This window comes from Sphaerodactylus townsendi, linkage group LG16 (genome assembly GCF_021028975.2).
Source record: "Sphaerodactylus townsendi isolate TG3544 linkage group LG16, MPM_Stown_v2.3, whole genome shotgun sequence".
In the NCBI taxonomy this organism is placed as follows: Eukaryota; Metazoa; Chordata; class Lepidosauria; order Squamata; family Sphaerodactylidae; genus Sphaerodactylus; species Sphaerodactylus townsendi.
The window spans coordinates 8267351-8294629 of record NC_059440.1 but is presented as its reverse complement, the minus strand read 5'-3'; the positions used below and the strand labels follow the sequence as shown (position 1 = coordinate 8294629).

The 27279-nt window shown below is 43.9% G+C and overlaps 1 protein-coding gene across 5 annotated transcripts in view; it reads left to right on the top strand.

The window, feature by feature from the left end:
* TRIM37 (tripartite motif containing 37) overlaps positions 1 to 27279 on the top strand; it is a 49342-nt gene that overhangs the window by 4807 nt on the left and 17256 nt on the right. For 3 of the 5 annotated variants that reach the window (XM_048519200.1, XM_048519201.1, XM_048519199.1), the window contains exons 1-13: positions 8694 to 8825; positions 11317 to 11440; positions 12403 to 12470; positions 13052 to 13176; positions 14241 to 14291; positions 15580 to 15661; positions 16480 to 16556; positions 18268 to 18447; positions 18606 to 18720; positions 19219 to 19431; positions 21459 to 21577; positions 24032 to 24126; positions 25988 to 26188. In XM_048519200.1, coding sequence (XP_048375157.1) covers positions 8796 to 8825; positions 11317 to 11440; positions 12403 to 12470; positions 13052 to 13176; positions 14241 to 14291; positions 15580 to 15661; positions 16480 to 16556; positions 18268 to 18447; positions 18606 to 18720; positions 19219 to 19431; positions 21459 to 21577; positions 24032 to 24126; positions 25988 to 26188 — 1480 coding nt within the window. In that variant the 5' untranslated portion in view covers positions 8694 to 8795. Of the gene's footprint in view, positions 1 to 257; positions 360 to 1947; positions 1989 to 3552; positions 3670 to 4994; positions 5077 to 6250; positions 6269 to 8682; positions 8826 to 11316; positions 11441 to 12402; positions 12471 to 13051; positions 13177 to 14240; positions 14292 to 15579; positions 15662 to 16479; positions 16557 to 18267; positions 18448 to 18605; positions 18721 to 19218; positions 19432 to 21458; positions 21578 to 24031; positions 24127 to 25987; positions 26189 to 27279 lie in introns of those variants that run through there. The other 2 variants (XM_048519203.1, XM_048519202.1) reach the window with 2 other exon arrangements.

The window sequence follows — 27279 nt, the reverse complement described above, 5'->3', positions numbered from 1 at the left end:
GGGATGGGTAAAAAACCTCAGGAGAGGTTTTTTAAAAACAAATCTCCTTTGTCAGTATTATACTTTAATGATTTTAAAATCCATATTTTAAGATCTCACCCACATATAGGGGCAATGTACCACTGAGATCCGTATTGTACAAGTCAGAAAGAACAGATTAATGTGTGCATTTATGTGTTCTGGGGGGAACTTATTGAATTGATTTTTGTTGTCTTAGCCATGAATATAATTTATTTGGTTTTGGGGTTTTTTTGCAGAGTATTGCTGAAGTGTTCCGATGTTTCATTTGTATGGAGAAATTGCGTGATGCACGCCTGTGTCCACATTGTTCCAAGCTGTGCTGTTTCAGTTGCATTCGGGTAAGCCGGACTGGGATGTTTCCAGCTTATGTGTATGAGTAAATCAAATGAAGAAGCTGATATCCACCACTGCTTTAAGTGCTGCAGATCTTTTTCTTTTGCTACCAACAGAATATGGGGAAACAGAATGGTTTCCAGTTGGCAAAGGTGTCAGACAGGGATATATTTTATCTCCCTGTTTTTGTTTTAATCTATTTGCAGAACATGTCATAAGGAAAGCTGCATTAGATTTTAGGTGAAGATAGAGTGAAAATTAGGAGAAAGAGCATTTAACAATTTGAGATATGCAAATGATTTCATATTACTGGCAGAAAATAGCGAAGACTTGAAACAACTGCTAATGAAGGCAGAGGTGGGATCCAGCAGGTTCTCACAGGTTCCCAAGAGTAGGTTACTAATTATTTGTGTGTGCCGAGAGGGGGTTACTAATTGGTGATTTTGCCCCGTGATTTTTGCCTTAGTTACGCCCCTCCTCTCAGCAGTAGCATGCAGAACTTGAAGCAGTCTAGCAGGAGGTGCACCGGTGTGCGTGGCAGCCTGCGCCTGCGTGCATACGTTTCCCACCCAAGGACCCGCCCCCGGAATGCCCAGCCACACCCCCGTTGTGCCCCGCCCAGTCCCATTGGCACTACGCCACAGTTTGAATCCCACCACCATGGGAACCTGTTACTAAAATTTTTGGATCCCACCACTGAATGAAGGTTAAAGCAGAAAAGGCTAATGTAGGATTACAGCCGAGCATCCAGAAGACTAAAATAATGACTACTGAGCAATTGCACAACTTTAAGGTTGATGAAGACATTGAAATTGTTCAAGCTTTTCTATTCCTTGGCTCAGTCATCAACTAAGTGGGAGATTGTACCCAGGATATTAGAAGGAGATTGAGATTGGGAAGGGCAACCAAGAAGGAACTAGAAAAAAGATCCTTAAGTGTAAGGATGTGTCACTGATAACCAAGATCAAGATAGTTCATACTATAGCATTTTTTATAGGTGTGCAAACTGGCTGATGAAGACAGTTGATAGGCAGAATGTTGATTAATTTGGAATGTGGCATTGAAGAAGAGTTTTACAGATACCATATTCGTTAGTTCATAGGGTTGCTGTAAGTTGGAAAGGACTTGAGGGCATTTAACACTCATACCAACTTTTATTGTGCTCTTCTGGTCATGTGTTGTTACTGCTACATCAGCAGGTGGAATTGTACTAACTATCTGTACAGTTCTCATGCTATCAGCCCACAGTTGCTACTCTCCACATTTGTGGTGTAAAAGGTTTGTGCATGGAGAATGGAATGATATACAGTTTCCTTGTACAGTTAGCTGTAGCATAACTGCAATCCTGAAGAGATCTACTCACAAGTCAGGTTAATTTACTGGGGCTTCCTCTGAGGACAGTGTTTTTTAGGATTGCACTGTAAGCTACCTACCAAGACCTCAGTAACTTGCATGTTTATTTTCTGAACAAGGTAAATACCTATGTTTGCATCTGACGCTTAAGAGTCTAGATACAGAGAGGACTGTGACTTTATCTTCTAATATCTGTGCCTTTCCTCTGTATCTTACAAGCTGTGTATCTTTGTTTGACAGCGTTGGCTGACAGAACAAAGAGCCCAGTGCCCTCACTGTCGGTAAGCTATCTCACTCTTGGGAAACTTTCCCTTGCAATCTGTGTACAGGCAGTAGTATTTGTTATTTGGTAGCCTGAAGGCAGGATCTCATGTGTGAAATGATGTTTTTTGCCCTCTAATAACCTTCAGTCAAGTCAAGAGAGGTTAAAAGTTAAGGTGTGGTTGCTCTTAATTCATGTAGGAGGTTTTTTCCCACAAAGCTTATAAAGATTATCTTCGAAATCCCTTCCCTGTTCTTGTGTTTATTGCACTGGTCACTTCTAAATGTATATTCTTTATAACAGGGGATCTCCAAAGTCCACGGCACCCACCAACACCTTTTCTGGGGTGGTGGCAGGTACCACAAGTCTTCTGTTTAATTACTGGAGATTTGATTGGCTGTGCAGTTTTTAAAAATGTTGCTTTGGCAGTGGCTGCCCCCTCAGCCCAAGAATCTACACTGTGTTACTGAAGTTAAGCTGTGCTAATCATTTTTTGTGGCTGGTTTCACTTCCATGTGGCAGCCATTGTGTGGCAGCTGTTTTGTTGCTGCACCCACTATGCTGTGTGAGAATTCTGAATGTGCCCAGAAGCTCAAGGTGTTTGGGGACCCCTGCTTTATAAAGTGAAGCAAAAAAAGAGAGAAGACGACAGAAAAAAAGAGCTGGGCTTTCTTGGAAGATACTTTTGACAATTTAAGCCCCAAAATTCTGACAGGGTGAGAACTTCTCAAAGTAAATGCAAAATTATTTGTAACCTTCAGCTTGTCTCGAAACATGAGAATATCAGCATTATACATCGATACAGGAACTATAGCAGTGGTGGCGAACCTATGGCAGTTGTGCCAGAGGTGGCACTCAGAGCCCTCTCTGTGGGCACATGCAAACAGAGTGCCCCCCCCCCCCCACGTCTAGGCTGGCCTGGGCTCAATTATTAGCAGTAAACCTAAGACCTAGTTTTGAGGAAGCAGTGTAGGTAACCCTGTTAAGCCCCACTGATTTTCATCCAAAGAACCAAAGCACAAACCTTTTCCTGGGAGTAAGCTCGGTTGCTGGCAATGGGGCTTGCTTCTGAGTAAACCCTCCTAGGGTCGTGATTCACCTGTTGGAAGAGTTGCACGGTTGCTTCAAAGCAAAGCCACTGACTACCACCAAGCTTACTCCCGAGTAATGCACGTCTCGGAGCCAACAGTTTTTCTAAACTAAAACCTCTGTATTAAGGTTAAATTGCCGTGTTGGCACTTTGCGATAAATAAGTGGGTTTTGGGGTGCAATTTGGGCATTCAGTCTCGAAAAGGTTCGCCATCAGTGAACTATATTATTGGGCAAAAACAGACTGTGTGCGTGAGAAGCTAAAAGGCAAATTCCAGTCAACTCTTTCTTTATTTGAGCTTCACCCATGCCTCTCCATGTAACACTGTATTAAACTTGCCTCCTGAAATATCTAGTATGCCATATTGGGTAAGTGATGTTTTAGAAGTTGTCAGTCTTACATGGGAGTACAGGTGGCAGTCACTGAAATATTTTCCAGAAGGCCAGAATTGATTCCAGATTGTTGAACTGAATTCTTTTACTCTCACTTGCAGGGCTCCGCTCCAGCTGCGGGAGCTGGTTAACTGTCGCTGGGCTGAGGAAGTGACCCAGCAGCTTGACACGCTTCAGCTGTGCAATCTCAACAAGCAGGAAGAAAGCGAAAAGGACAAGTACGTGGGAATAAAGGATTCTGAAAAGTTTTGCCTGAAGGACTGCTTCAATTAGAGAACAGTCTTTGGTTCTTTAAATAATTGGCTTAGACAAAAGTAGCTGTGATGCTGGGACTGGATCAATAATTGTATTATAATGTTAAATGAAATGCCAAAGAATTTAGGCCTGGAGTATAGAGAAGCAGTTTGTCAGTAGCCTGGAGAGCTTTTTGTTGCTTTTGTCACTGATAAAAATGACAGCCTGGCGCTCTTGCTGCTGCTGCTGTGTTTTGCTGTTGAGGCTCACTGACTGATTGAAGGGAGGTGTTCAGTGGAATGCCACAGGGTTCGGTTCTAGGCCCAGTACTTTTCAGTATTTTTATAAATGGTCTGAATGAAGATGTGGAGAGACTACTCATTACATTTTTAGATTACATCAAATTAGTAGCACGCTGAATATGAGCAGTCAGTGTGATGCAGCAGCAAAAAAGGCTAATGTGGCCTTGGGGTATGTCAACAGGGGCATAACCAGAATAACGTTTTACGCTAAGAATAGTTCAGCAATAGAATTGACTGACCAGGGAAGTGGTGAAATCCCCCTCACTGATAGTTTTCAAGTAGTGGGTGGATGAATACATGTCAGGAATGCTCTAGGCCCGTGGTGGCGAACCTATGGCACTCCAGATGTTCATGAACTACAATTCCCATCAGCCTCTGCCAGCATGGCTAATTGGCCATGCTGGCAGGGGCTGATGGGAATTGTAGTCCATGAACATCTGGAGTGCCATAGGTTTGCCACCACTGCTCTAGGCTGATCCTGCATTGAGGAGCGGGTTGGACTAGAGGGCTTGTATGGTCCCTCCCAACTCTTTGATTCTATGAGTCTGTTGGTATTGGTTCATAACTTTATGTTGAGTTTCCTGGATGACGGGCAGAATGAAGTTGTTGTATCCACCATCTTGATACAGCAGTGCTGGCTCTAGTGATGGCATTTTCAGGATAACTTCTTCATTTAACTTTTTTAGGGCAATATTTAATCCAGCTTTAGGGAAGAACAGGAATGCACGATAGGGTGACAGATGGGAAGCAAAAGCAAAATGACCTGTAAGATATGGAGGACTGTGTACAAATGAGAAATACCAGAAAGAATTTGGGAAAGATTCTGAAATCCAAAGAATCTTCCTCATGCTTGTATGAATAAGGACCTATTCTAGTGCAACTCCTCTTTGTAATTTAGCAAATCGGAAATTTATCTAAATCTGACTGTCAGTATCTGCTAGAAACAAGCTTGTTTTAATTACAAAGTAATTAAAACAACTTACATTTTAAAAATTCTTGTTTTAAAGATGTGAAAATCATCACGAGAAACTAGAGGAATTGTGTTTTACCATTGGACCTACCATAAAATGCATCCTGCCACCGAAGTGTGTGCTCATCTGAAAGAGAGGGAATGAGAGTAGGAGTAGAAAGCCCGTGTGTAAGTATGGTATCAGTATAGTCTAAGTTTAGTCATTTTAGCTTTCAGGGACAGTTCAGTCTTGATTTGATGTAGAACCCACTTATTTGTTTTTGTTGACAGTCCGTGGCATTTCTTCCTGTCAGTTTTCTTCTTTATCTAACTTTCACACTCATTCATAGTAATAGGGATGAATTAACTTCACCTTGGCTGCCACTGACACATTCTTACAAGGATTCTTTCTAGCTCCTTCATGGCTGCCCTTCCTAGTGTCAATCTCCTGATTTCTTGGTTGTAGTCTCCCTTTTGGTTGATGATGGAATAGGAAGTCTTGAACAATTTCAGCTTCTTCATTGTCCACCTTTCAGCCATAGTCGTTTCAAGCCTTCACTATTTTCTGCCAGTAACGTAGTACAGTATCATCAGCATATCTCACGTTGTTTAATTTTATCAGTGGCTTATGCTGATTTCCCCCTAGTTTCCACTCCACCTTTGTCAAAATCTAGTCCATCTTTCCTTATGATGTGGTCTGCATACAGATGGAAGAAATAGGGAGATAAAATACATCCTTGTCCAATACCTTTGTAAGTTGGAAACCATTTGTTTATCCATATTCTAACTGTAACCTCTTAACACAAGCCAATTTTCTTAAATTCACTTGTATGCAATATGATCTCTAGTGGCTCTTCCTTTTCTGAATCCAACTTGAACATCAGCCTTTTCTTGTTCCTTATATGGTAACCTTTGCCAAAAATTGCTTTACTCGTGTGAGAAATCAATGCAATGGTCCAATAGTTGCTGCAATCTTTGATGTCTCATTTTCTTTTTGAAATTGGAATGTAACTTGACCATTTCCAGTCTGTTAGATCCCTGGAACTTGGTCCAATAATCAGACTCTGGTATATTGTTCAGTAGTCTTTATTATGGAAGCACAAGAACACCGGGTCAAAGCCAGTTCTGCCAAGCAAGCCTTCTGGTCTCACATTTATCCTCCTGGAATCCCCTCTCCCATATTCTCAGAGCAGAACATCTGCTAATTGTTGAATCCGCTTGTAACCAGCAGCAAGGTTATATTATCAGCAGCGGATAACAATGTGAAGCCACCTAGCCCAGGGGTCAGATAATAACTCTTTCCCATGGCACCAGCATGTTGTGGGAGGCCTAGTTTTCTAGAAGTTGCAAAGGAGCCATAAATTCAGATCAAGGCAGCAATGGTTACATACTCAAAAGTGCAAAGCATATAGACCCAAGGCATACCAGGCATGACCCTGACAGGGCCATTGTTTTGTTTTCTACTGGATCGCCTCTGCAGGTCTGTGGTTGAGAGCAGTGACAGTGTTCAATAAGGCTGGCCTCCCTTTCCCCAGTCTTCCTTTTCCTTCTTCCCTTTCTATCCTTTCTCTTTCCCTGATGCTTTCCCTTTTCTCTTACCCTTTCGCCTTTTCACTTGTACTTGTCCTCTGCTCTTCCACAGTAGCTGATTGAGTGCCAATCTGGGGGTACCATCTTCCAGTACTAGATTTTTTTTCATTTTGGATTGTCTCATCGTAGGGTTTTTGAGGTAAGGATTGGTGAGAAGTGGTTTGCCCTTGCCGCTTTCTGTGCAGTACTAACCAGTGTTAGCTATAGTGGCACTGCTGTTGTCATGAAAGATCCTCCACAAGTGTCACCTTTCACTGTTGCTGCTGCCCAGTTGCTGGCCTTTAAGGATTCCTCCACCTCCATTACCACTGGAATTGTCTGTTCTGCTGAGGTGACTGTTGATCTAATGAAGGGGGTGGATGCATCTTAGTCTGGTGTCTCAGCTGTGACCATTCCACCTTGAGTGACTCTAAGGCCCTTTCCGCACGGGCCCAATACAGCGCCCTGGGGACGGCAAAAACGCCATCCCCAGGGAACTGTTCGCATGGGGGGTGCAGCTGCTTTGCAGCCACGCCGCCCTCACGCCTCCCCAGCGGTGCGAAGCCGCCATTTTCCCACCTTGCTCAGGGAGCGAGGTTTTCGGGAAACGGCGGCTGGAAGGCGCCATCCCTCCCCCCTTTGCCCGATCAACCTACCTTCTCTGCGAGCGTCCGGTGCATTGCCGAGGCCTGGGGACACACACCCCCGCCTTGCGACTCCGGAGCCCGGTTCGCGCCAAGCGAGCAGAGGCATTAATCCCCTGGCCTCGGCTGACGCCCACCCGGACGGTCGCATGAGAAGGTAGATCGATTGGAGCGATGTGGCACTCCAGCGGCGCTGTCTTCCCATTAGATTACCCGGGACCCGTTAGATGCGAGAAGCGGTCGAGAGTTGGAGTTGGTAAGTCGTCATGTACGCCAGACCAAACCCCTGGCATTAACCGATGCAGAAGCGCATTTCTAAGAGTTTAGCCTCTTGGAGCAGATTGTCACCTGGACCCACATGCACGGTATCGCTCTAAGCTTCAGTGACACACACAAACCTCCCTCACCATGTTAATGAGTGTGTATGTACTGGCTCCAATATTGGAAGTAATAATGAAAGTATGAGAAACTTGAGAAGGTTATGTCAAAGTTAGAGGATAGCTTTTTGTTGTGATGTCTGCTAAGGGTCCCTCATATTTATTTATTTACTGGTACTACCACACTTTTGTGAAAGCTATAATAAAAATAGTGGGAAACAGTGAAGAGTTTCAGTTTATGTTTTGTGGTAGAAATAATCAGAAAATATGCTAATGAAAACACAAGACCCACAGGCTGAGGAATGAGCCTGACTCTTAAATTTTGGAGCTGGTTTCTAAACACCCTCCCCCAAAGTGTCAAAGCATGAAGGCAGTTTGATATATGAATAAGAAAGTATTAAATTTGTGCTGCGTACTTTGACTCTTGAAAGTGGAATGCATAGAACTTGCATGCTCTGCAGCTCTTGTAAACTTTAAATGTGCAAACCTTAACAACTATTGTAGGCAGATTCTGCATGGGCCCAAAAACAGCAGTGTGAAAACCCTTTAAAACCCTTTTACACTGTTTTTACACCACTGTTTTTGGCCCATGCAGAATCCGCCACAGTGAGAATTCTTAGAGGAAAATGAAACGGGACAAATGTGCTATTTCAAAACAGTTCAGGTTGAAATATCTTTTTCCACTGTAGCATAACTTTTTAAAATAAAAAAACGCTTATTACAGTATATTAAAATATTAGTGATTGTTGCAGTTAGTAGCTTTTGCTCTGTTGTACGTTGTTGCTTTAAAGAGAAAAATTCTTGATGGAGCAATCTCTGCTTTGACAAGGAAGAAAAGTTCTTTTAAGCTTGTGAAATAGACTTCCTGCATTCATAAGCATGCCCTGGGGTATTTAATTTGACCCTCTTACTGAACAAGAGTTGTAAATGTCTACAGGCTCTATGTGTTCAGCCAATTTCTCTTCATTAGCTAAAGAACTGCACCGTGAATCTCATTTTTGTCAAGGGTTGTACTCTGAATCACTTCCCTCCTGGAAGAGTCTGGAAGAATACTAATGCGTCAGACACCGTTTAGGCAGCACTGTTTGTGAAATAAGGCAAAGGAAAGCATCCTTTGCCTGGTGTAAAAAACTGAACTGGTGTGATAAAATTGAAACAAGTATCTCTCTATTACAGCACGGGGGGCACACATTCAAGCCCTTAGCTGAAATTTACGAACAGCATGTCACCAAGGTGAATGAAGAAGTGGCAAAGCTTCGCCGGAGACTCATGGAGCTAATCAGTTTGGAACAGGAAGTGGTAAGGGGACAGCCCTTTCCCATTTATTTTGGACCAATGTATCTTCACTTTTAATAACCCTGTTTCCCCGAAAATATGCCCTAGCATGATTTTTGGGGATTTTTGGAGGATGCTTGAAATATAAACTCTACTCCAAAAATAAGCCCTAGTTACAGATTCCCCAGCACAGCTGATCTGGTCATATGGGTGGCACAAAATCATGGGGAAAAAATAAGATTTCCCCTGAAAATAAGCCCTAATGCAGGGGTCTGCAACCTGCGGCTTTCCAGATGTTCCTGGTGCTAATTCCCATCAGCCCGACTGCCAGATGTTCCATGGACTACAATTGGCCATCGGCCTGATTAGAAACTGATGGGAATTAGTGAATCAAAAGAATTTTATCTGGATAAACGTTGAAGAACCTAATGCATCTTTTGGAGCATTTTCAGTGAAACACGGTAGTTAATTTGATGGCTGAGTTCCCATTGGTGGGGCCAAAATCAAAATCACCATCCTTGGGTTTCACAAATGTTGTTTGTGTGTTGTGGGACTGGAATTTGCCAGGTTTGGTGGATGTGGGGATGGAGGAAGATGGAGAAATAGATGTTTTCAGTTCCTTAAGGTTTTAAGTAGAAATGTAAATAAAGTGAAAAGTTAGGAAAATTCCCCAGAGTTTCTCCATCTGGGACCTTCAGCTCATCCTGTAACACAAGAATGTCAGCACAACACATTGATATTGGAACTACAGCATTTCTCAAAAACAGTGATTTGATTATGTCTATTACAGATAGCTTTGTTTGGTAGATCTTCTTATAGCCAGGCCTGAAAGGAAGTCTATAGAAAGGCATTCTGCTTGAAAGTAGCTTTCACTTTTTGTCACCAGAGGGCGCTTTTGGGGATGTGATCATGTATGCTGCCTGGGATTTTTATGTCTAGACAGTGTGTATAATGTTTTTATGAAGATTAAATGATAGCCTGACTTCTAGACGCTTCTCAGTCTGGATTCAGACATGGGTTTGGAAGAGAAACAGCCTTTTATCACCCAGACTGTTGATCTTTGCTAGGTGGGCAACAACGAGAGTGTGTCCCTGTCCTAAACTTCTCAACAGTGGTGTTCTGTGGGACTGACTGGTTTGAGATTGGGGGGGTGGGTGTCACCGTGCTTTTGTGCTATTGCTTGACTGGCCACCCCAGAAGGTGGTGCTGGGGAACTGCTGATTAGCCCTGTGGCATTTAAGCTATGCAGTCCATGTTGTCTTCCATGCTGTTTACCATTTGCAAAAAGCTGCTGGGAGTGACCGTTGGAGGGCTTGGAGTAAAATGCCGCTGTCATGGGGATGACATCCGGCTGTATTTTTCCTGAACAGCTGAGTTGGGTAGATCTCTGGAAGTCTTGAACTGATGACTGGGAAACATCAGGTGATGGATGAGGGCCAGCAAACAGATGATCAGTCCGAAGAAGACTGACATGCTGTTGGTCAGTGACAAAGCTGCTCAAGGGGGTTATCCCCCCCCCACACCCCGGGCAGGTGTATCTCTTGGGGATGCTGCTGATCCTGGCCTATAATTGAGACACAGCTCTCCTCCCGGGCATGTAGCTTCTTTTATGAGCTTTGACTGCTAAGATTCTGTGGCCTTTGTTGTGATCTGGGCATGGTGATCTGTACTCTGTTCACATCTACATTGGATTATTGTAATGTGTTTCTATGGGGGACTGCTTTTGAAAACCATCCAGAAACTTCAGGTGGCTCAAAATTCAGCAGCCAGGCTGCTGTCAGGAGACACATAAAGAGATGTTGATATCCCTGTACTGAAAAATCAGTACTGGTGCCTTTCTGTTTATTGACATAATTCAGAGTGCCGGTTCTTACCTCTAAGACCCTAAATGGCTTGGCACCTGGGTGCGTAAAGCACTGCCTCCTCTCATATTGTCCACTCAGCCTGCTGATTATGATCTCTTTCACAAGGCCAGCTCCCTGTGCCTCCAGAGGTAAGGCGGGTAGCAACCGGAGGCGGTCTTCTCAGCAGTGGCGCTTTGCTTGTGGAATGCTGCCCCTCCGAGGCTTGCCTGGCTCTTTATTTTTTAAGGGCCAAGCTGAAATGTTTCCTTTTACCCAGGCTTTTAGTTAACAAGCTGATCTTCGGTAATGGTTTTTATAGCCTGCTTCTAGTAGTAAGTGTTTTGAGACTCATTTTGAACCTCACAGTGTTTTATGGTATGGCTGGGTTTTTAGTCCTGGGATTTACAATTGCTTTTTAAGTATGAACAGCTTTTATGGCGTTTCATATTGTTTTACTTTATAAACCCCTCAAGCCGGTTCTTTGGAGGGCAGCATAGAACTTTTGTAAGCAAATAAGAATAAATTAACAGTTTATTGTCACGGGAAGCCTTTTACTTTAATGACTACTACAATACAGTGCAATTTGTCAATTTCTCTTGAAGTTATTTCTTGTCCAAATGAATGCAGGCATTGCTGGCGAGAATTAAATTAATACTGCATGTGTCTTTCAGGAAAGGAATGTAGAAGCTGTGCGCAGTGCAAAAGATGAGCGTGTTCGGGAAATCAGAAATGCAGTGGAGATGATGATTGCTAGGTTAGACACTCAGCTGAAGAACAAACTTATAACACTAATGGGTAGGCTTATTTTTGCTTTTAGTTGGATTTTAGATTGGGGAACCTTGATCTAAATAAAATTCTCCTTTGGGGATAAAACTGAGCTGTGGAAGAAAAGGTGTTTGGATTTATACCTGCTTTTCTCAACTGTAAAGAGTCTCAAAGCGGCTTACAAACTCCTTCCCTTCTTCTTTCCATAATGGACACCTTGTGAGATTGGTGCGGCAGAGAGAGTTCTGAAAGAAATGCAACTAACTCAAGGGCACCCAACAGGCTTCATGTGTAAGAGTGGGGGGGACAAATCCAGTTCACCAGATTAGAGTTTGCCCTTCAGGTGGAGGAGGGAATCAAGCCCGCTTCTCCAGATTAGAGTCTACCGCTTTTAATCACTATGCCACACCGGTATGCAACTTTCAGTTCTAGAATTGGGTTGGCATGATTGAAAAACAGTCCAATTAAACATGGTTACCAGGGTTGCAGTGTTTAACCAATCAAAGAAACTTTTGGTGCTTCCCATTAATTGGCAATTTTAAAAAAGAAAAATATTATTTTTAGCCAAATTATTTTAGTACAACCACTTGTAATATCACCAGAGTGCTGGCAACCACTGGCTTCAGAGGTATTCCCTTTTTTTTTTCACTTACAAGAGGGAATACCTCTTCAAAGATGATGTCTTCTGTAACATACCCTTTCATCCCTTCTCTAAAACAAAGCATCTGCTTCAGTATTAAAACTTTGTGCTGTTCTTTGTGATGTTCATGGTCAGTTACTCAGCAGAATAAAGCCAACCCAGCATTTTTGCTGCACTCTTCTGTGTCCTCTTAGGCACTTCTGGGTAAATTGATCAATGTCCTCCTGTCTAACCACACACACGTCTACATTTCACATTTTTCCTGCATATTCTTGGAGTAAAGAATAAAGCTGCAAACAATGTCTGAAGACTATTATAATAAAATTACATTTTCTGTTTGTTCTCTAATAAGGGCAAAAGACCTCCCTCACCCAAGAAACTGAACTCCTGGAGTCCCTGTTGCAAGAAGTAGAACACCAGGTAATGGGAACAAAAAGTTTTAAGCTGGCTGAGGAAATTTTTCCTTCTTGAATCTGTAAATTCCTCCCTATTATGTCATCTTGGATTGGTTTGAAATTAGATCTGCGTGCAAATTCTGAGAAGCATGTTCTCCTCATGAGGTACTATGTTCAGAGGTTTTTGATGAACTATTAGAAGCTGCTATGCAAGTTTGGCATTTCCGACTAATACTTGTGCCTTTTCCCGTCACCAAACCAAGATGTAGTCAGAAATACTAAAGTATCTTGCCGGGCCAAGTTTGTACCACTTTATTTGCTCAGTTACCTTTTCTTGATGCATATTTATGTATTGAATAAAATATATATACTCCTTTTGTCATGGCTCACGGAGGCTTACAGATCACAATTTCAAAGCCCTAAATAACTTCCCTTCCTGCTAAGTTTTTAATGTTTAGGTGTCCCTGTGTTAGACATCCCAAGCCCTCTATACCTATAGGTGCTATTGCTGTTTCATCTGGAATCTAGCAAAAGCATTACTATTTTAAAACTTGTTAAATTATTGCCTAACCTGATTAACGGTGTCTCCCATTTCCTTCATCACAGCTACGCTCATGCAGTAAAAGTGAGCTGATATTGAAAAGCTCTGAGATCTTGATGATGTTCCAGCAAGTGCACAGGAAACCCATGGCTTCTTTTGTCACGACTCCTGTCCCTCCCGATTTTACAAGGTACAGCTTCCGTTGCCTCTGACGGGCTCGCTCTATGTTGGTGAATATTGTAAAAGAAATTACAAGGCTGGTTTACACAAGCCTCGCAGCAGTATGTGTTGCCCCACAATCCACGTGTGGAGCGCGGTTACTGAAGAGTCCAACTTGTATAAGCGATTATTGTTCATCTGCACTGGGGATTGTGGGCCAGGTGTGTGCACATAGCTCCTAGGCAGGTGACACATGTCCTGTGTGAAGTGGGTAGAAGGGTTTGTGCTTTAGCCAAGGCTCATCAGCTGTATATGATGAGCGAAAATGGCTTCCTGTTCAGTTCCGCAGCAGGTTCATTTAAATCACATGGATAGAAACTGAAACATAACATTGGGAGGCTGTCTTTTGTATGCCTGACTGGACTGTTGCTCAGATCTTTTTCTCTATAGGAATACAACCTGGGAGAAATTGTGAGCTGTGGTTTCATGCTGTGAAATGCCCCCCCCCTCCCCCACCGGTAGAAGGGAACAACTGAACTGGACTTGTCTGGTATCTGCAGCATGATCTGCATGGGGGTGGCAGTATACTGCTATCCCTACATGATAGACAGCCTAAGAAAATGTAATTGATTATCAATATTGTGGATAAATGTGAAGCATCCCTTAGGGAGCAGCAGTGGCGTAGGAGGTTAAGAGCTTGTGTATCTAATCTGGAGGAACTGGGTTTGATTCTCCGCTCTGCTGCCTGAGCTGTGGAGGCTTATCTGGGGAATTCAGATTAGCCTGTACACTCCCACACACGCCAGCTGGGTGACCTTGGGCTAGTCACAGTTTCTCGGAGCTCTCTCAGCCCCACCTACCTCACAGGGTGTTTGTTGTGAAGGGCAAGGAGATTGTAAGCCCCTTTGAGTCTCCTGCAGGAGAGAAAGGGGGGATATAAATCCAAACTCCTCCTCCTCCTCCTCCTCCTCCTCCTCCTTGTTGATGTATGTCCAGAATGCCATGAGCTGTATACCTGCTCATGTTTTCAGTGTCACCTGGAGATCCCACTGTGTTAGTGCTTGTCTTAATTATCATCTGCTTTTCTCCCTGCAGTGAATTAGTACCGTCCTATGATTCAACTACCTTTGTCTTGGAGAATTTCAGGTAGGAAGATGATGAATATGAAGTTCTTACTTGTATAGATCTAATCCAGGAACAAAAGATGAGAAGGACCTAAGCCCTAGAAGTGATAGGCATGCTGACAGGGCTGATATTTCATTCTGAGAACAAATGAACTGTGATGGGTAATACACTTCTATACAAGAAAACTCCCCCTAGGGCCTATACCATGTGCAGATGCCGGGCCCCCTCCCTCCCCTCCCTTGCATGCCACCTCTCACTCACTCCCCTCCCTCACTCCCCTTCCCTTGCATGCCACCTCTCCCCCTCCCTTCCCTCAACAACAATAGATAATAACAGGTTTATAATGGCAAAGAGAAAGGGGCCATGTGCTTTTGGTCTGTCCAGCTAATAGGTCTCTTGGGGAGGAAGTAATTATACCAATTTTGTATTAGAATATTAATTGATATTTATGGATGCTTATGAACATTTAAACTATTTTCCTGTCACCTGGAGACTAACTTGATGGTCAACAGAAATGGAGACTCCATGGTGTTACTGTTACTAAAAGATTTATATTACAGTATTGGAAAGGAAATGCCCACCTCCAGTAATCCAGTGGATTGAGCAGTTTACAACTTTACCAGCATTTGAAAATAAGGCATATAGACAATTGCACACAGAGCATATTTTTAGGCATTTGGAAACTTCCGATAGATGTTTGTCTGTTAACACTCTTTGAGTCATTGTTTCTGTAACAGGGCACATTGAAAAATTGAGCAGAATCAGTCAGTCGTACATGACCCATCTGTTAGGTTCATGTCATCAGCTCATTTTTACAGGTGGAAGAGAAGAATTGGTTCAGTCTGGAGCAAACTAACCCCATAGTCCCAAAATCTGTTCTGGAAACCGTTATCTTTAAAACTTGGGTTTTCCCTATCCTGTTTTTGCTGGGACTGTGTTTTCATGGAACGGCTGCTTAGCTGGAGTGTGAGTTTTAAACACCTTCCTCGCAAATAACAAACTACTCCTGTGCAGGAAGAATCTGAGGGCTAGAGTTTTATCAGAAAAGAACTTAGTTTTGTCTGGATTGTCTTGGAAGATGAGATGTGATGGATCATAAAAGCATAAGAAAGGGTAGTTTTAAATAATGGAAAGGGGGTAATTTTACGGTATATGATGGAAGAATGACTCTGGGGAATAATTCTTTAATTTCAGGGTTTGAAATAATATGCTCAGAGGCACTCATTCTATAAAGTTGTCCATCTCCATTTTTTGCCGAGGGCCTTACTTTAATCGCTTCATTCAGTGTTTCTTTGCATTTTCCCTGCAGCACTTTGCGCCAGCGGGCAGATCCAGTCTATAGTCCACCTCTTCAAATTTCCGGGCTCTGCTGGAGGCTAAAGGTTTATCCAGTGAGTTTCGTTGGTGATACTAATAAAAAACTTTGCCTGTGAATTCCTCTCCCGGTGTACAACAATATTTTCTAACCTGCAGTGTCTTGTGTTTGAGCATTATTTTTTAAAAGGCATATACTATGGAAGGAATGCTTGCGTTTTTAATGTAGGATGACGTCCCATGGTGATGAGCGTCAATTTTTTATTTACGTAGGTCAGCCAAAGATTTGTGGAATACCTACTTAAAGGATCTTTGAGAGTGTGAATTTCTTTCAGAACACTGTATGCACGAGGGACAACACAGAGATGCACTTTTGTTTTGCTCAGAAAACCTGTTCTATAATATCTTAGTCTTCTAGTTTCAAGTCTGTATGTTGGGGGGTGGGGTGCCCTGCCACTGAATGGACTACAAGATAGCACTACAAATTCCATTTTTAAGAAACCTCTGCAACCAGTTGAGAGAACCGGAGTGGCTGGATTATCATGATGCATTGAGAGGATGAAGTGGCGGAGGGGCTTTGAAGAGGCTCAGTAGGGAGATGGTTTCCTGAAGGTGGTAATTCTGCGGTCCATTGATATTAGCATCCAGGCATGAGTGAGGAGATTTGGGGGAAGCATGCAGCTGGGATCTACCATGGGCTCCTCTGCCTCTGTTGCCTTTAGATTTAGAAGAGTGCATACTGGACAGTTGGTTAGCACAGAGGTTTCTTCATGAGGCAAAAATCTACTTTAGCTATATTTTCAATTTGAGGAAACTGTAGTACAACATACCTTTTTTTCATAGCCACTGGGCGCTTTCCAACAGACTTATTTGCATTAACGTTTTGTCTTTAAAGGATGGAAATGGAGTTGTTCGAGGCTACTATTTGTCTGTATTTCTTGAGCTTTCTGCTGGATTGCCAGAAACATCCAAGTAAGAAAAATGGCTAGCTGTTTCTCTTGTGCTCTCTGTATTAATCTCAATAGTGCCGCAGAGCAGGGAACTTGCAGAGCTCACAAGACTTGTCAGGGGCTGGATCATCTTTCTAGCCAAGTAAGCCTTGAAAGGACTTTAGAGCTTTTCCCTTTTTGGATGGCAAACGGGGTGGGAGCATGCTAGAGGCTCATAGAATAGTATGTGGTGTAGAGAAAATGGATGGAACTTTCCTCTCTCACCTCAAATACAACTAGATTAGGGATGGCAACAAATTAAGTTGATGGGCAGTAGATTTCAAACTGACAGAGGAGAGTATATCTTCACTTGAAATACTTATTAACTTGCAAAACTCATTGCCACTGGGTACGTGATGGTTCTAGGTGGGTAGTTGTATTAGTCCGTAGCAGCAAAAATAAACAAGAGTCAGTGGCACCTGACGGGCTAGTTAAATTTATTGTGCATTTTAAAACCAAATTGAAAGGATTTTTTTCTTTAGAGGTCAATTCATCAGATGCCTAAAATGTATATTCCTTAGGCCAGGGCTCTCCAACCTTTTTAGAAGGAGGAGGAGGAGGAGGAGGAGGAGTTTGGATTTATATCCCCCTTTCTCTCCTGCAGGAGACTCAAAGGGGCTTACAATCTCTTTGCCCTTCCCCCCTCACAACAAACACCCTGTGAGGTAGGTGGGGCTGAGAGAGCTCCGAGAAGCTGTGACTAGCCCAAGGTCACCCAGCTGGCGTGTGTGGGAGTGTACAGGCTAATCTGAATTCCCCAGAGAAGCCTCCACAGCTCAGGTGGCAGAGCTGGGAATCAAACCCGGTTTCTCCAGATTAGATACATGAGCTCTTAACCTCCTACGCCAGGGTTGCGCAACTATGGCCCTCCAGATGTTTATGGACTGCAATTCCCATCAGCCCCTGCCAGAATAGCCAATTGGCCATGCTGGCAGGGGCTGATGGGAATTGTAGTCCACAAACATCTGGAGGGCCATAGTTGCCCACCCCTGTCCTACGCCTTTAGGCATCTTTTGAATTCTGACACAAGGTAGTGAATGCAATACAAAATGGAGCCAACCACAATAAGAGGTGGAGCCAACCACAAATTGGCCACACACACACACACACAGAGAAAGCCCAAGTGCAGGGGTCAAGAGGAATAATTTTTAAAAATACACCGGGAAAGAGTGAGAAAGAGAATAAAACCAACGCTGCAGTGGCAGCTGCCACCAAAGCAACATCATTTTAATTTGCACATCAATCAGAAGCCCTGCTAGACAGGAACCCCGTTTAACAGAAAAATGAAGGCCCTCCTGGTTTCTAACAATATTTTGCAAGTACCCTATTGGAAAACTCTGCCCAAGAAGATATCTTTATACTAAAAACTGTACAACAGAGGTCCAGCCATTGCTAATATCAGATTAACCTAAAATAAAATTTGGGGATGTGCAGGGTGAAACATGCTAATCTATGAAATGGAACTTTAACCTTTTGAGTCCTGCTTGAATCTTGTGGTTTGAATACCATTTAGTTGAACTCTTCTAGGTCATCTTGTAGAATTCAGTTTGGTAAACAGAATATTTGGATTCAGCATCTTCGCTAAAAATGCTTCCTGTTTTGTACAAAAAGCTCAATTCTGGATATTTGTTGTGGACAATAAGCAAATCTGACTTCCATCTGCTCATGGTGTGTGTTCTTTTTTTCCCTTCAAGGTATGAATACCGTGTTGAAATGGTCCATCAGTCGACAAACGATCCTGCTAAAAACATCATTCGAGAATTTGCATCTGATTTTGAAGTTGGGGAATGCTGGGGTTACAACAGGTTCTTTCGATTAGACTTGCTTGCAAATGAAGGCTACCTGAACAGGCAAAATGACACAGTCATATTAAGGTGAGGGAGCATGTCACCGCACTGGTATTTTGATTTTCTGCTTCTGTGATTGGCATGAAAACCACTTTCTCTAATATTTGGTAATTGTTGCATGGGGCTTCTCTGAGTTTCTTGATGTCTGGCACCTTCCATCATTCTTCATGACCTCTTCTCTAAAGGTTCCAGGTGCGTTCCCCTACCTTCTTCCAGAAATGTCGGGACCAGCACTGGTACATTTCTCAGCTAGAAGCTGCTCAGGCAAGCAATGTCCAACAAATAAATAATCTCAAAGAGGTAAGTAAGCATCAGAGTGGCACGCAAGTTATTGAGTTATTGAGCAACAAAATGTTACCCCCATTTGTATCTCCTTTTTTTGTTCCCTCGGCTTTTGCTGAATGTGGCATCCTTGTCTTCTGAATTGGACTTACATTTTCACTCTTACACCTGAGTACATAAATAACCGGCTACAATATATGTAGCTTTCCTTTTCCATGTTCACTAGATCTTTTGGTTACACCCAGTGCTGAGACTTGGCAAAAGCACCTGCTGCGAGTAAGGACTTTGCATTGAATCATGCAGAGATGCAGTGGTCATCCTCCTCTTTACATCATGCTCACATGTGCCTTTAATTGTTTTGTTTAATCCAATTTCCATGGCATACTTCTGTGTGTGCCATCAAACATTCTATGTTGGGAAATGGCTGTTCTCGAATTATATTAAACTACGAATGCTTTAGCAATGCTTCATCTCTAACATAAAACATGTTTTCTTTTTTCTGTTGAAAACATGAAGAGGCTTGCCATTGAGCTGTCCCGTACCCAGAAAGCCCACGGCATGTCTCCTCCGGACACTCATCTCAGCCCACAGAGTGATGATGGCCCAGAAGCAAGACCCAGAAAGCCCGGACCAAACTCAGATGTGTGTCTTGAGGCTGTGGCTGCAACCGCAGGTCCCCGAGATACCAAGGATGACGAAGAGGAGAAAGCACATTATGAAGACTTTAACGTAAGAGCCCTTGTATCTTGCCTCCAAGGTTGCTGGCAAGCTTAAGACTGTTCTGTGCACTCCTCAGAATGCGGTAGCAGAATGTTGTGGAGGGAGAATGGATTGGACCACATCAGAACAGAAGCCAGCAGTTCATTATTTTTAAGTTCCACTACCTCAAAAAGTCCTAAGAAGTGGGGAAATTAGCCCAGCATGGAAGGAGCTGTACTAGAACCTTGTTCCTGATGTGCCAGCATTTTATTTTAAGGAGCAGCAGTGGCATAGGAGATTAAGAGCTGGTGTATCTAATCTGGAGGAACTGGGTTTGATTCCCAGCTCTGCCGCCTGAACTGTGGAGGCTTATCTGGGGAATTCAGATTAGCCTGTGCAGTCCCACACACGCCAGCTGGGTGACCTTGGGCTAGTCACAGCTTCTCAGAGCTCTCTCAGCCCCACCCACCTCACAGGGTGTTTGTTGTGAGGGGGGAAGGGCAAGGAGATTGTAAGCCCCTTTGAGTCTCCTGCAGGAGAGAAAGGGGGGATATAAATCCAAACTCTTCTTCTTCTTCTTCCCCCACCACCATGAAGAGGCATAATGAATGTTAAGTGCTTTTTTGCTGGATTTTACTATTACAAATGGTTTTAGGATCGTGGTGGTGGTGTGTTTTTTTTTTTGCTGTGCTTTGGTTTTGTCCTACCTTATTTTATTCAGTAGATTGTTTTGTTTTTATATTAACTGCTTTGAGGGCTGAGTTCATTCAGCATTAAGGTGCAATAAAAGCTTTGTTAAACGTCCAACACGGTAAATCTATGAAACGACTTAAACTGGACCTGTAGCATGACTAGGGCCCCTTCCGCACACGCAAAATAATGCATTTTCAAACCACTTTCACCACTGTTTGCAAGTGGATTTTGCTAATCCGCACAGCTTCAAAGAGCACTGAAGCAGTTTGAAAGTGCATTATTCTGCATGTACGGAATGAGCCTAGGTTTGGAAATGGGATATGAGAGAAACTAACACATCAGATGAAACTTCTTGGAGGTCAGTGAGTGGCAGGAGTATTATTTGGTCTTTGACAGCCATTTCTTGATGATGGTGGCAGTTCAAACCCATTCTTGAGTACATCCACTACATAATAATCTCTGGGAAGATACTCTCGTTCATCTTAAGTCTTGACACCCTATTACAATGAAATGATGTTATGCCAACCTAAATATACTGTTCTTTCAACCCATGATCGGAAGAGGCATAGAATGGTTTTTAGTCTTTTATTATATTCTGTCTTAATTGTGTAAAGCTGTGTAAACCACTTTGAGTCCCCATAGGGGAAGAAGGTGGTATACGAACAAAGTAAATTAGTAAAGTTACTATGACTCAAAAGTTTAAGGAATTTGTCCTGGGAAATGTCTCCAATACCCATGGACGGTAGTTTGGAGTAATTTGGATCCAGAATCTTTCCTTTTTTCTTCCTCTGTTACACAAGTTACTAGTTTTTTTTGGATTCTGGTTTCCATTCCACTGCATTATCTTGCAAAAGTGGAAGGCTTGTTGCATTGGCAGGGTCCAAGGAAGAAGTCATTTGCCGGGTGCAGCTAACCAAATAAAGGGAGTATCTTCTATATTCTTGTCAATTGACTAAGAAGAAGAAGAAGAGTTTGGATTTATATCCCCCCTTTCTCTCCTGTAAGGAGACTCAAAGGGGTTTACAAACTCCTTTCCCTTCCCCCCTCACAACAAACACCCTGTGAGGTGGGTGGGGCTGAGAGAGCTCCAAAGAACTGTGACTAGCCCAAGGTCACCCAACTGGCGTGCGTGGGAGTGCACAGGCTAATCTGAATTCCCCAGATTAGCCTCCACAGCTCAAGCGGCAGAGTGGGGAATCAAACCCGGTTCCTCCAAATTAGAATGGACCTGCTCTTAACTACGTCATTGCTGCTCCTTGACACACAATTACAATGAAATATAATTTCATTGGGCTATGCCTTCATAGGAAATTATTTCAGTTGCTTTTTTTTGTTGTTGTTCGTTTTGCCTGCCTTAACTACAGCATGACCTCTCAGACGGAGATCTGGAAGATGAGATGAAGTACCTGGACGGCAGCAGTTCTTCTGCTAGTTCAACAGCCACCAGCAACACAGAGGAGAATGATATCGATGAAGAGACCATGTGAGTGACTGCAAGAATCTTTCCTGTCCATTGCTCATCTCCTTGGCAGCTGTGTGCACAACACAAGCCTTTATTGGCATATAGGCAGCTGTGTGCATTGTAATGGAATGAGGAACTGCATTCATATCATATAAATGTAATTATATGCATTTGCAAGGTAGCTTATAGGGCCAGATCTTCATTGGTTCAACCGAGGAACTCATCAGGTGTCTTTGGACTAGCTGTTATCGTAGTCAAAACAACTGAACAGAGAGTGTTGTGTCTGAGGCAATTCGAAAGCTTTTGTCTCTATCTAGTCCAGGGGTCTGCAACCTACGGCTCTCCAGATGTTCATGGACTACAATTCCCATCAGCCGCTGCCAGCATGGCTAAGTGGCCATGTTGGCAGGGGCTGATGGGAATTGTAGTCCATCTAGTCTATATAGTAGGTGCTTATCCACATTCTTGTCAATAGCATTGGTTCTTATGGTCTGAGACCTAGACTTTGCATGCAGGGGAATGAATTCTCCGATGTACTGTTTCACATTGTAGGTGGGTGAGTTATGCTTTTTAATGCTTCCCTAATTTAAAACTCGCTGCCTGTAGAAAACTAGGACTTCAAGAAGTAAGTTATGGTGGCTTTCTCCCTGATGTGCTATATTAACTTGCAGGAATGTTGTTTTTTTTCCATTTTGGGTTATTATTTGAAACGGTGTCCTGTGCCTGAGTTTGTTATAGTTCCCCTTGACCACCTTATTCTGCCACTTGTCTAGACCAGGGGTCAGCAACCTGCGGCTTCGGAGCCGCATGCGGTTCTTTCGTCCTCATACTGCGGCTCCACAGTGGCGACACCAACGACGGCAAGTTGCACTTGGGATGCGGCAAGCGCGCCTCCTTCCTTCCTTCCTTCCTTCCTTCCTTCCTTCCTTCCTTCCTTCCTTCCTTCCTTCCTTCCTTCCTTCCTTCCTTCCTTCCTTCCTTCCTTCCTTCCTTCCTTCCTTCCTTCCTTCCTTCCTTCCTTCCTTCCTTCCTTCCTTCCTTCCTCCCTACAGCGTCCTTTCCCCTTCTTCCCTCGTCTGGCGCCTGGGAAGGAGAGGAAAGGACGCGGGAGGGAGGGAGGGAGGAAGGAGGGGGTGGGGAAGGAGGCACGCTCGCTGCATCCCAAGTGCAACTTTCCATCATTGGTGTTGCCGCCGCTTTCTATCCCGCCTGCTTGGCTGAAGGCAGGGCTTGGGGAGGCCGGGGGCGGGGCTTGGGGAGGTGGGGCCAAATGGCTCTTTGGGTGCTAAAGGTTGCCGACCCCGGTCTAGACTAAGCCTAAGATGTGTGTTATTGAGTGGAAGCTGGAAAAAGCTCAGAAGGGGATAACCTGGAGGACTAAGAACCTTTCCAGCGAGGAAGGGCTGAAGGGGCAGGGACTTTTCAGAGCAGAAAACAGACAAATGAGGAGGGGGCATGGCGGGGTGTATAAAATTATGTTTTGGATGGTGAATGTACATAGAATGTCCCTCTTACATTAGGTTCGGGACAGACAAAAGAAAATACTTTAATCAGTGAGTAATTAAGTTGTGGAACTTGCTGCCAGTGGATATCATGATGGCCACAACCTTAGATGGCTTTAGCAGGGGATTACACAGGTTCTTGGGGTGGTCTGTGAATGGCTACTAACCTCTAAACATTGTGAATGGCTACTAACCTCTAAATAGAGGCATCAACCCTCTAAATATTGATTTTTGGAGGAAGGCCTTGGTCTCTATGCTCTGCTGAAGAACTGGCCACTTCATGAAACATGGTGCTGAACTAAATGGGCCAGTCTTACCTTAAGAAATGTTGAGCAGGCATCCATCCATGGTCAAATTAGCCAGATTCATACAATAGCATTAAATGTTGTATGGCAGAGATGGCGAACCTATGGCACAGGTGCCCTCTCTGTGGACACGCGCACACAGAGTTCGTCATGTGGGGGCAGAAAATCACCCCACCACACACACACACATCTAGGCTGGCCTGGGCCACTGAGCATGACGTGCGCACACCATGGTGACCAGGGAGGACTTGGCTGGCGGGCCTGGTGCCTGTGCTCTGGGTGGCTGCTGCCCAAAGGGGGAGGGGGCAGAGGAGGCAGAGATGCTAGAGTGGCACAGAGTGGTGCATGCGGGACTTGCTGGAGTCTAGAGCAGGCTGGCCCCTGCTCGAACAGGTGGAGCGGAGGAAGAGGGAGCCAATAGTTTTTTTCTAAACTAAAACCTCAGCATTCAGGTTAAATTGCTAGGTTGGCACTTTGCAATAAAGAAGTGGGGTTTGGGTTGCAATTTGGGCACTCGGTCTCAAAAAGGTTCGCCATCACTGTTGTATGGTCTGTGAAGTTTAGAATCCATTAAGCTATTTTTGAATAATAACTTTGAGATAGGAGTCTTAACTGGGTGGCTTGTCTCTCCCCCCCCCCCCCTCCCATTTTTTCACCTTGCTTGTAAGGTCTGGAGAGAATGATGTAGAATACAGCAACCACATGGAGTTGGAGGAAGGAAATCTCATGGATGAAGCAGCCGGGACTGTGGCTGGTGCATCAGGTATGCGGGAAGCCCATTTTCCACAGACCTGTATCTTGTTGCAGGGCCTAATCCCCCTCATTTTCCTGCCGTTGGTTTCACGGCAGAGCTGTGTATTCTGCAGGGTTTTCTATTTTTGGAACTGCTGCATCACTGTGTTGTGATTATTACAATGTAGGGCAGTGTTTCCCATTGGCTGCAAGATGTAGATTGCATGCAGCTGGGCTCTGTTTTTAAGTACATCAGTGGAATACCCGCACTTCCCGGTGTGTTCTTTCTAAAATACTTTGTTTAAAATAGAACTAGTAGCGTCATTCTCAACTTGAGTAACATTTCTGGGCTGTCATAAGATGTGATACATTTTCTTGTATACAGTAAATATGGTTTGAATTTGCTTATTATGCTGAGGAAGAGATGAAGCATGTGAGTAAATGAATAGTTCTTTGCACCTCAAGTTTGACTAAATCCAGATGCTGGGTGACCTTGGGCTAGTCACAGTCCCCTCAGAACTCTCTCAGCCCCACCTGTCTCTCAAGGTGTCTGTTGTGGGGAGGAAGGGAAGGAGTTTGTATGCCGCTTTGAGGCTCCTTACAAGAGAGAAAGGTGAGGTATAAATCCAAACTCTTCTTTTTTTCCCCTCAGAATCGCAGACAACTTGTTTTTAAATTGGTACTTGAAATGCCATCGCTGGCAGGATCTATTGGGAAATGTTGTAGCAGAGATCTGCCAATTATTCTGTGGGGGAGACATTGATGGGTTTATATTGCCGTTCTCTTAACTGTCTAAACCCTATTGTGGCTGAGAGAGCAATCACTGGCATATGACAGGCAAATTATACCTCTGATGGAATTCATTCTGAGCCAGGAAATTAATTCATATTTGATTAATACCACCCCCTTTACTGGAGCAGAGATAGGGGTGTAATATGTGCAGAACAATGTGACTGAATGTTCTGGGTTTTGTTTTCCTCACTTTTAGTGTGGCTGTCTGTAAAGTCCTTACTCAACGATGCCTGTAGGCCACCCAAAGGAATCTCTCCGGATTTTAATTACGTGTCTCAGTTGACCTGATTTGACGGGGAGCTTTTCGTGGGTGCTGGGATCTCTCTCGTTGGGCTTAAATGGCGAGTCTAGCTAAATACCTCACAACAAGCAAAATGCTTCTGTACTGCCTGCCAGTGGGAGAATTCTGCCATCAGGATAGTGCTTAGTAAGGCGCAGTACAGGAGAGGCAAGAAGACAAGGTTTGAACTCTTTAGCAAGCTAGGGGTTGCAAAATCACCTAATGCATCAGACCAAGTCTTCCCTGGTTTTTGACTAGAGCTGTTCTAGTATAATACTGTGCCCTGAACGTGTAACTCAGCTGTTCCAGTCTCTTCTCAGCCAAGCCTTAGACCAGCCATTCTCAACCAGGGTTCTGTGGTACCCTGGGGTGCTGTGAGCATGTCCCAAGGGTACTGCGGCAACACTACCGCCCCCCCCCCCCCATTTTTGTGGTGTCTCCCACTGGCGCCAGCAAGGACATGGAGCTGGCCCATGGGGCAGGGCCTGCCACAAGGTCAACAGCCACCACCACCCCCAGTGCTTCCCTTCACCCTGGGAGGGGAAGGTGGGGGGTGTGGCAAGCAGGGGCAATGGGAGGGGAAGGTGGAGGGTGGCGGCAGGGGTACCGTGAGATATGAAGAGTGAGGTCAAGGGTACCCTGACCTCGAAAAGGTTGGGAAACACTGCCTTAGACAAACCACTCTTCAGCAGCAGTCACGCATTCTTGATACGGGAAGTTAAAATGATGGCCTTCACAATACCCACTGACTGATGTGTGTCATGTGCTTTTAGCTGTCAACAAAACGGTACAAAATAAGTTCTTGGTATTATTTTTCTAGGCGGGAGCAATGGCTGTCCTATCTCAAGCACCCCTATATCAAGGCGGCGGGGAAGCGCGCTGGCCTCTTCTTCCAGTACCAGTTTACTTGATATAGACCCCTTGACTTTAATACACTTGTTGGACCTGAAAGACAGAAATGGGGTAGAAAACTTATGGGGTCTACAGCCACGCCCTCCAGCTTCACTTCTTCAGAACAGAGGTGAGTGGCCACCTCTAGAACTCACCTTCTTCTCTGTTTGGAAAATCATTGCTATGTGTTTGCATGTGTGGTTTTTCCTCATGCATTGTGTTTCTATAAAAAAAATTTGGGTAGTAGTTTGGTAATATTCTTTCTTTTGTGGCTCTGAGCTTTTGATAAGAACCACCATCCTAAACCTTTTTATGTGCAAGTAATCCCACTGGAATCAGCAAGTCTTAGTCCCACAAAATGTGATGAAGGGGCAAATCAACATTATGATAATTGGCGTGATAGTTAATAGCAGTGCACTCTAATATGGTCAAGAGCGGTGGACTCTAATCTGGAGGAACCGGATTTGGTGAGCAAGGTTTGTTTCCCCACTCTTCTACATGAAGCCTCTTGGGTAAGCTTGGGCTTGTCTTAGTTATATCAACTCCCAGCCCCACCTACCTTACAAGGTGTCTGTTACGAGAAGAGAGAGGGAAGAAATTTTTAAGCCATTTTGAGACTCTTTAAGGTTGAGAAAAGTGGGGTATGAATCCAAAGTCTCTTCTACTCTTCTTTGTAAGAGTTTTGCAAAGACCACCTCTTCAATATATTTGTGATATACTAAAATGTATTTAAAGTAATAGGATGCACTTGAGGACTATATATTAATGTCAGCATTACTTGAGGACCATATATTGATGTTAGCTAAAGCTGTACATAAAGGATTTATTCAGTACAAATTTAGACAGTAAATATCTGTACCATGTCTCCCCCTCCATGACTGTTTCAGACCAAGGGCAAGAAATTCCATTAAAATGTCCATTTTTGTTGCCATCTCACTAGTTCTGCTTTCTGTGGTACTTGGAAGGCTCAAGTCCCTTCTGCTTAATAACATTTTTGTTCTGGAGCAATGATGGGGTAGCCTCTGGGGGGTGGGGTCGCCTCTACTGGCCTCCATGCTCCTTCTCCCTGCATTGTTCACTGCTGTTACCACACATTCCCCTTTGCTATGTCTGAGCAGGAGCACTTTTGCAGAGGAAAATCTTTGCAGGGAGATTGATACCTGCCCCCCTCCACAACTCATCAACTCTCCCCTTGACAGCTGAACTGAGATTGGCCATCAC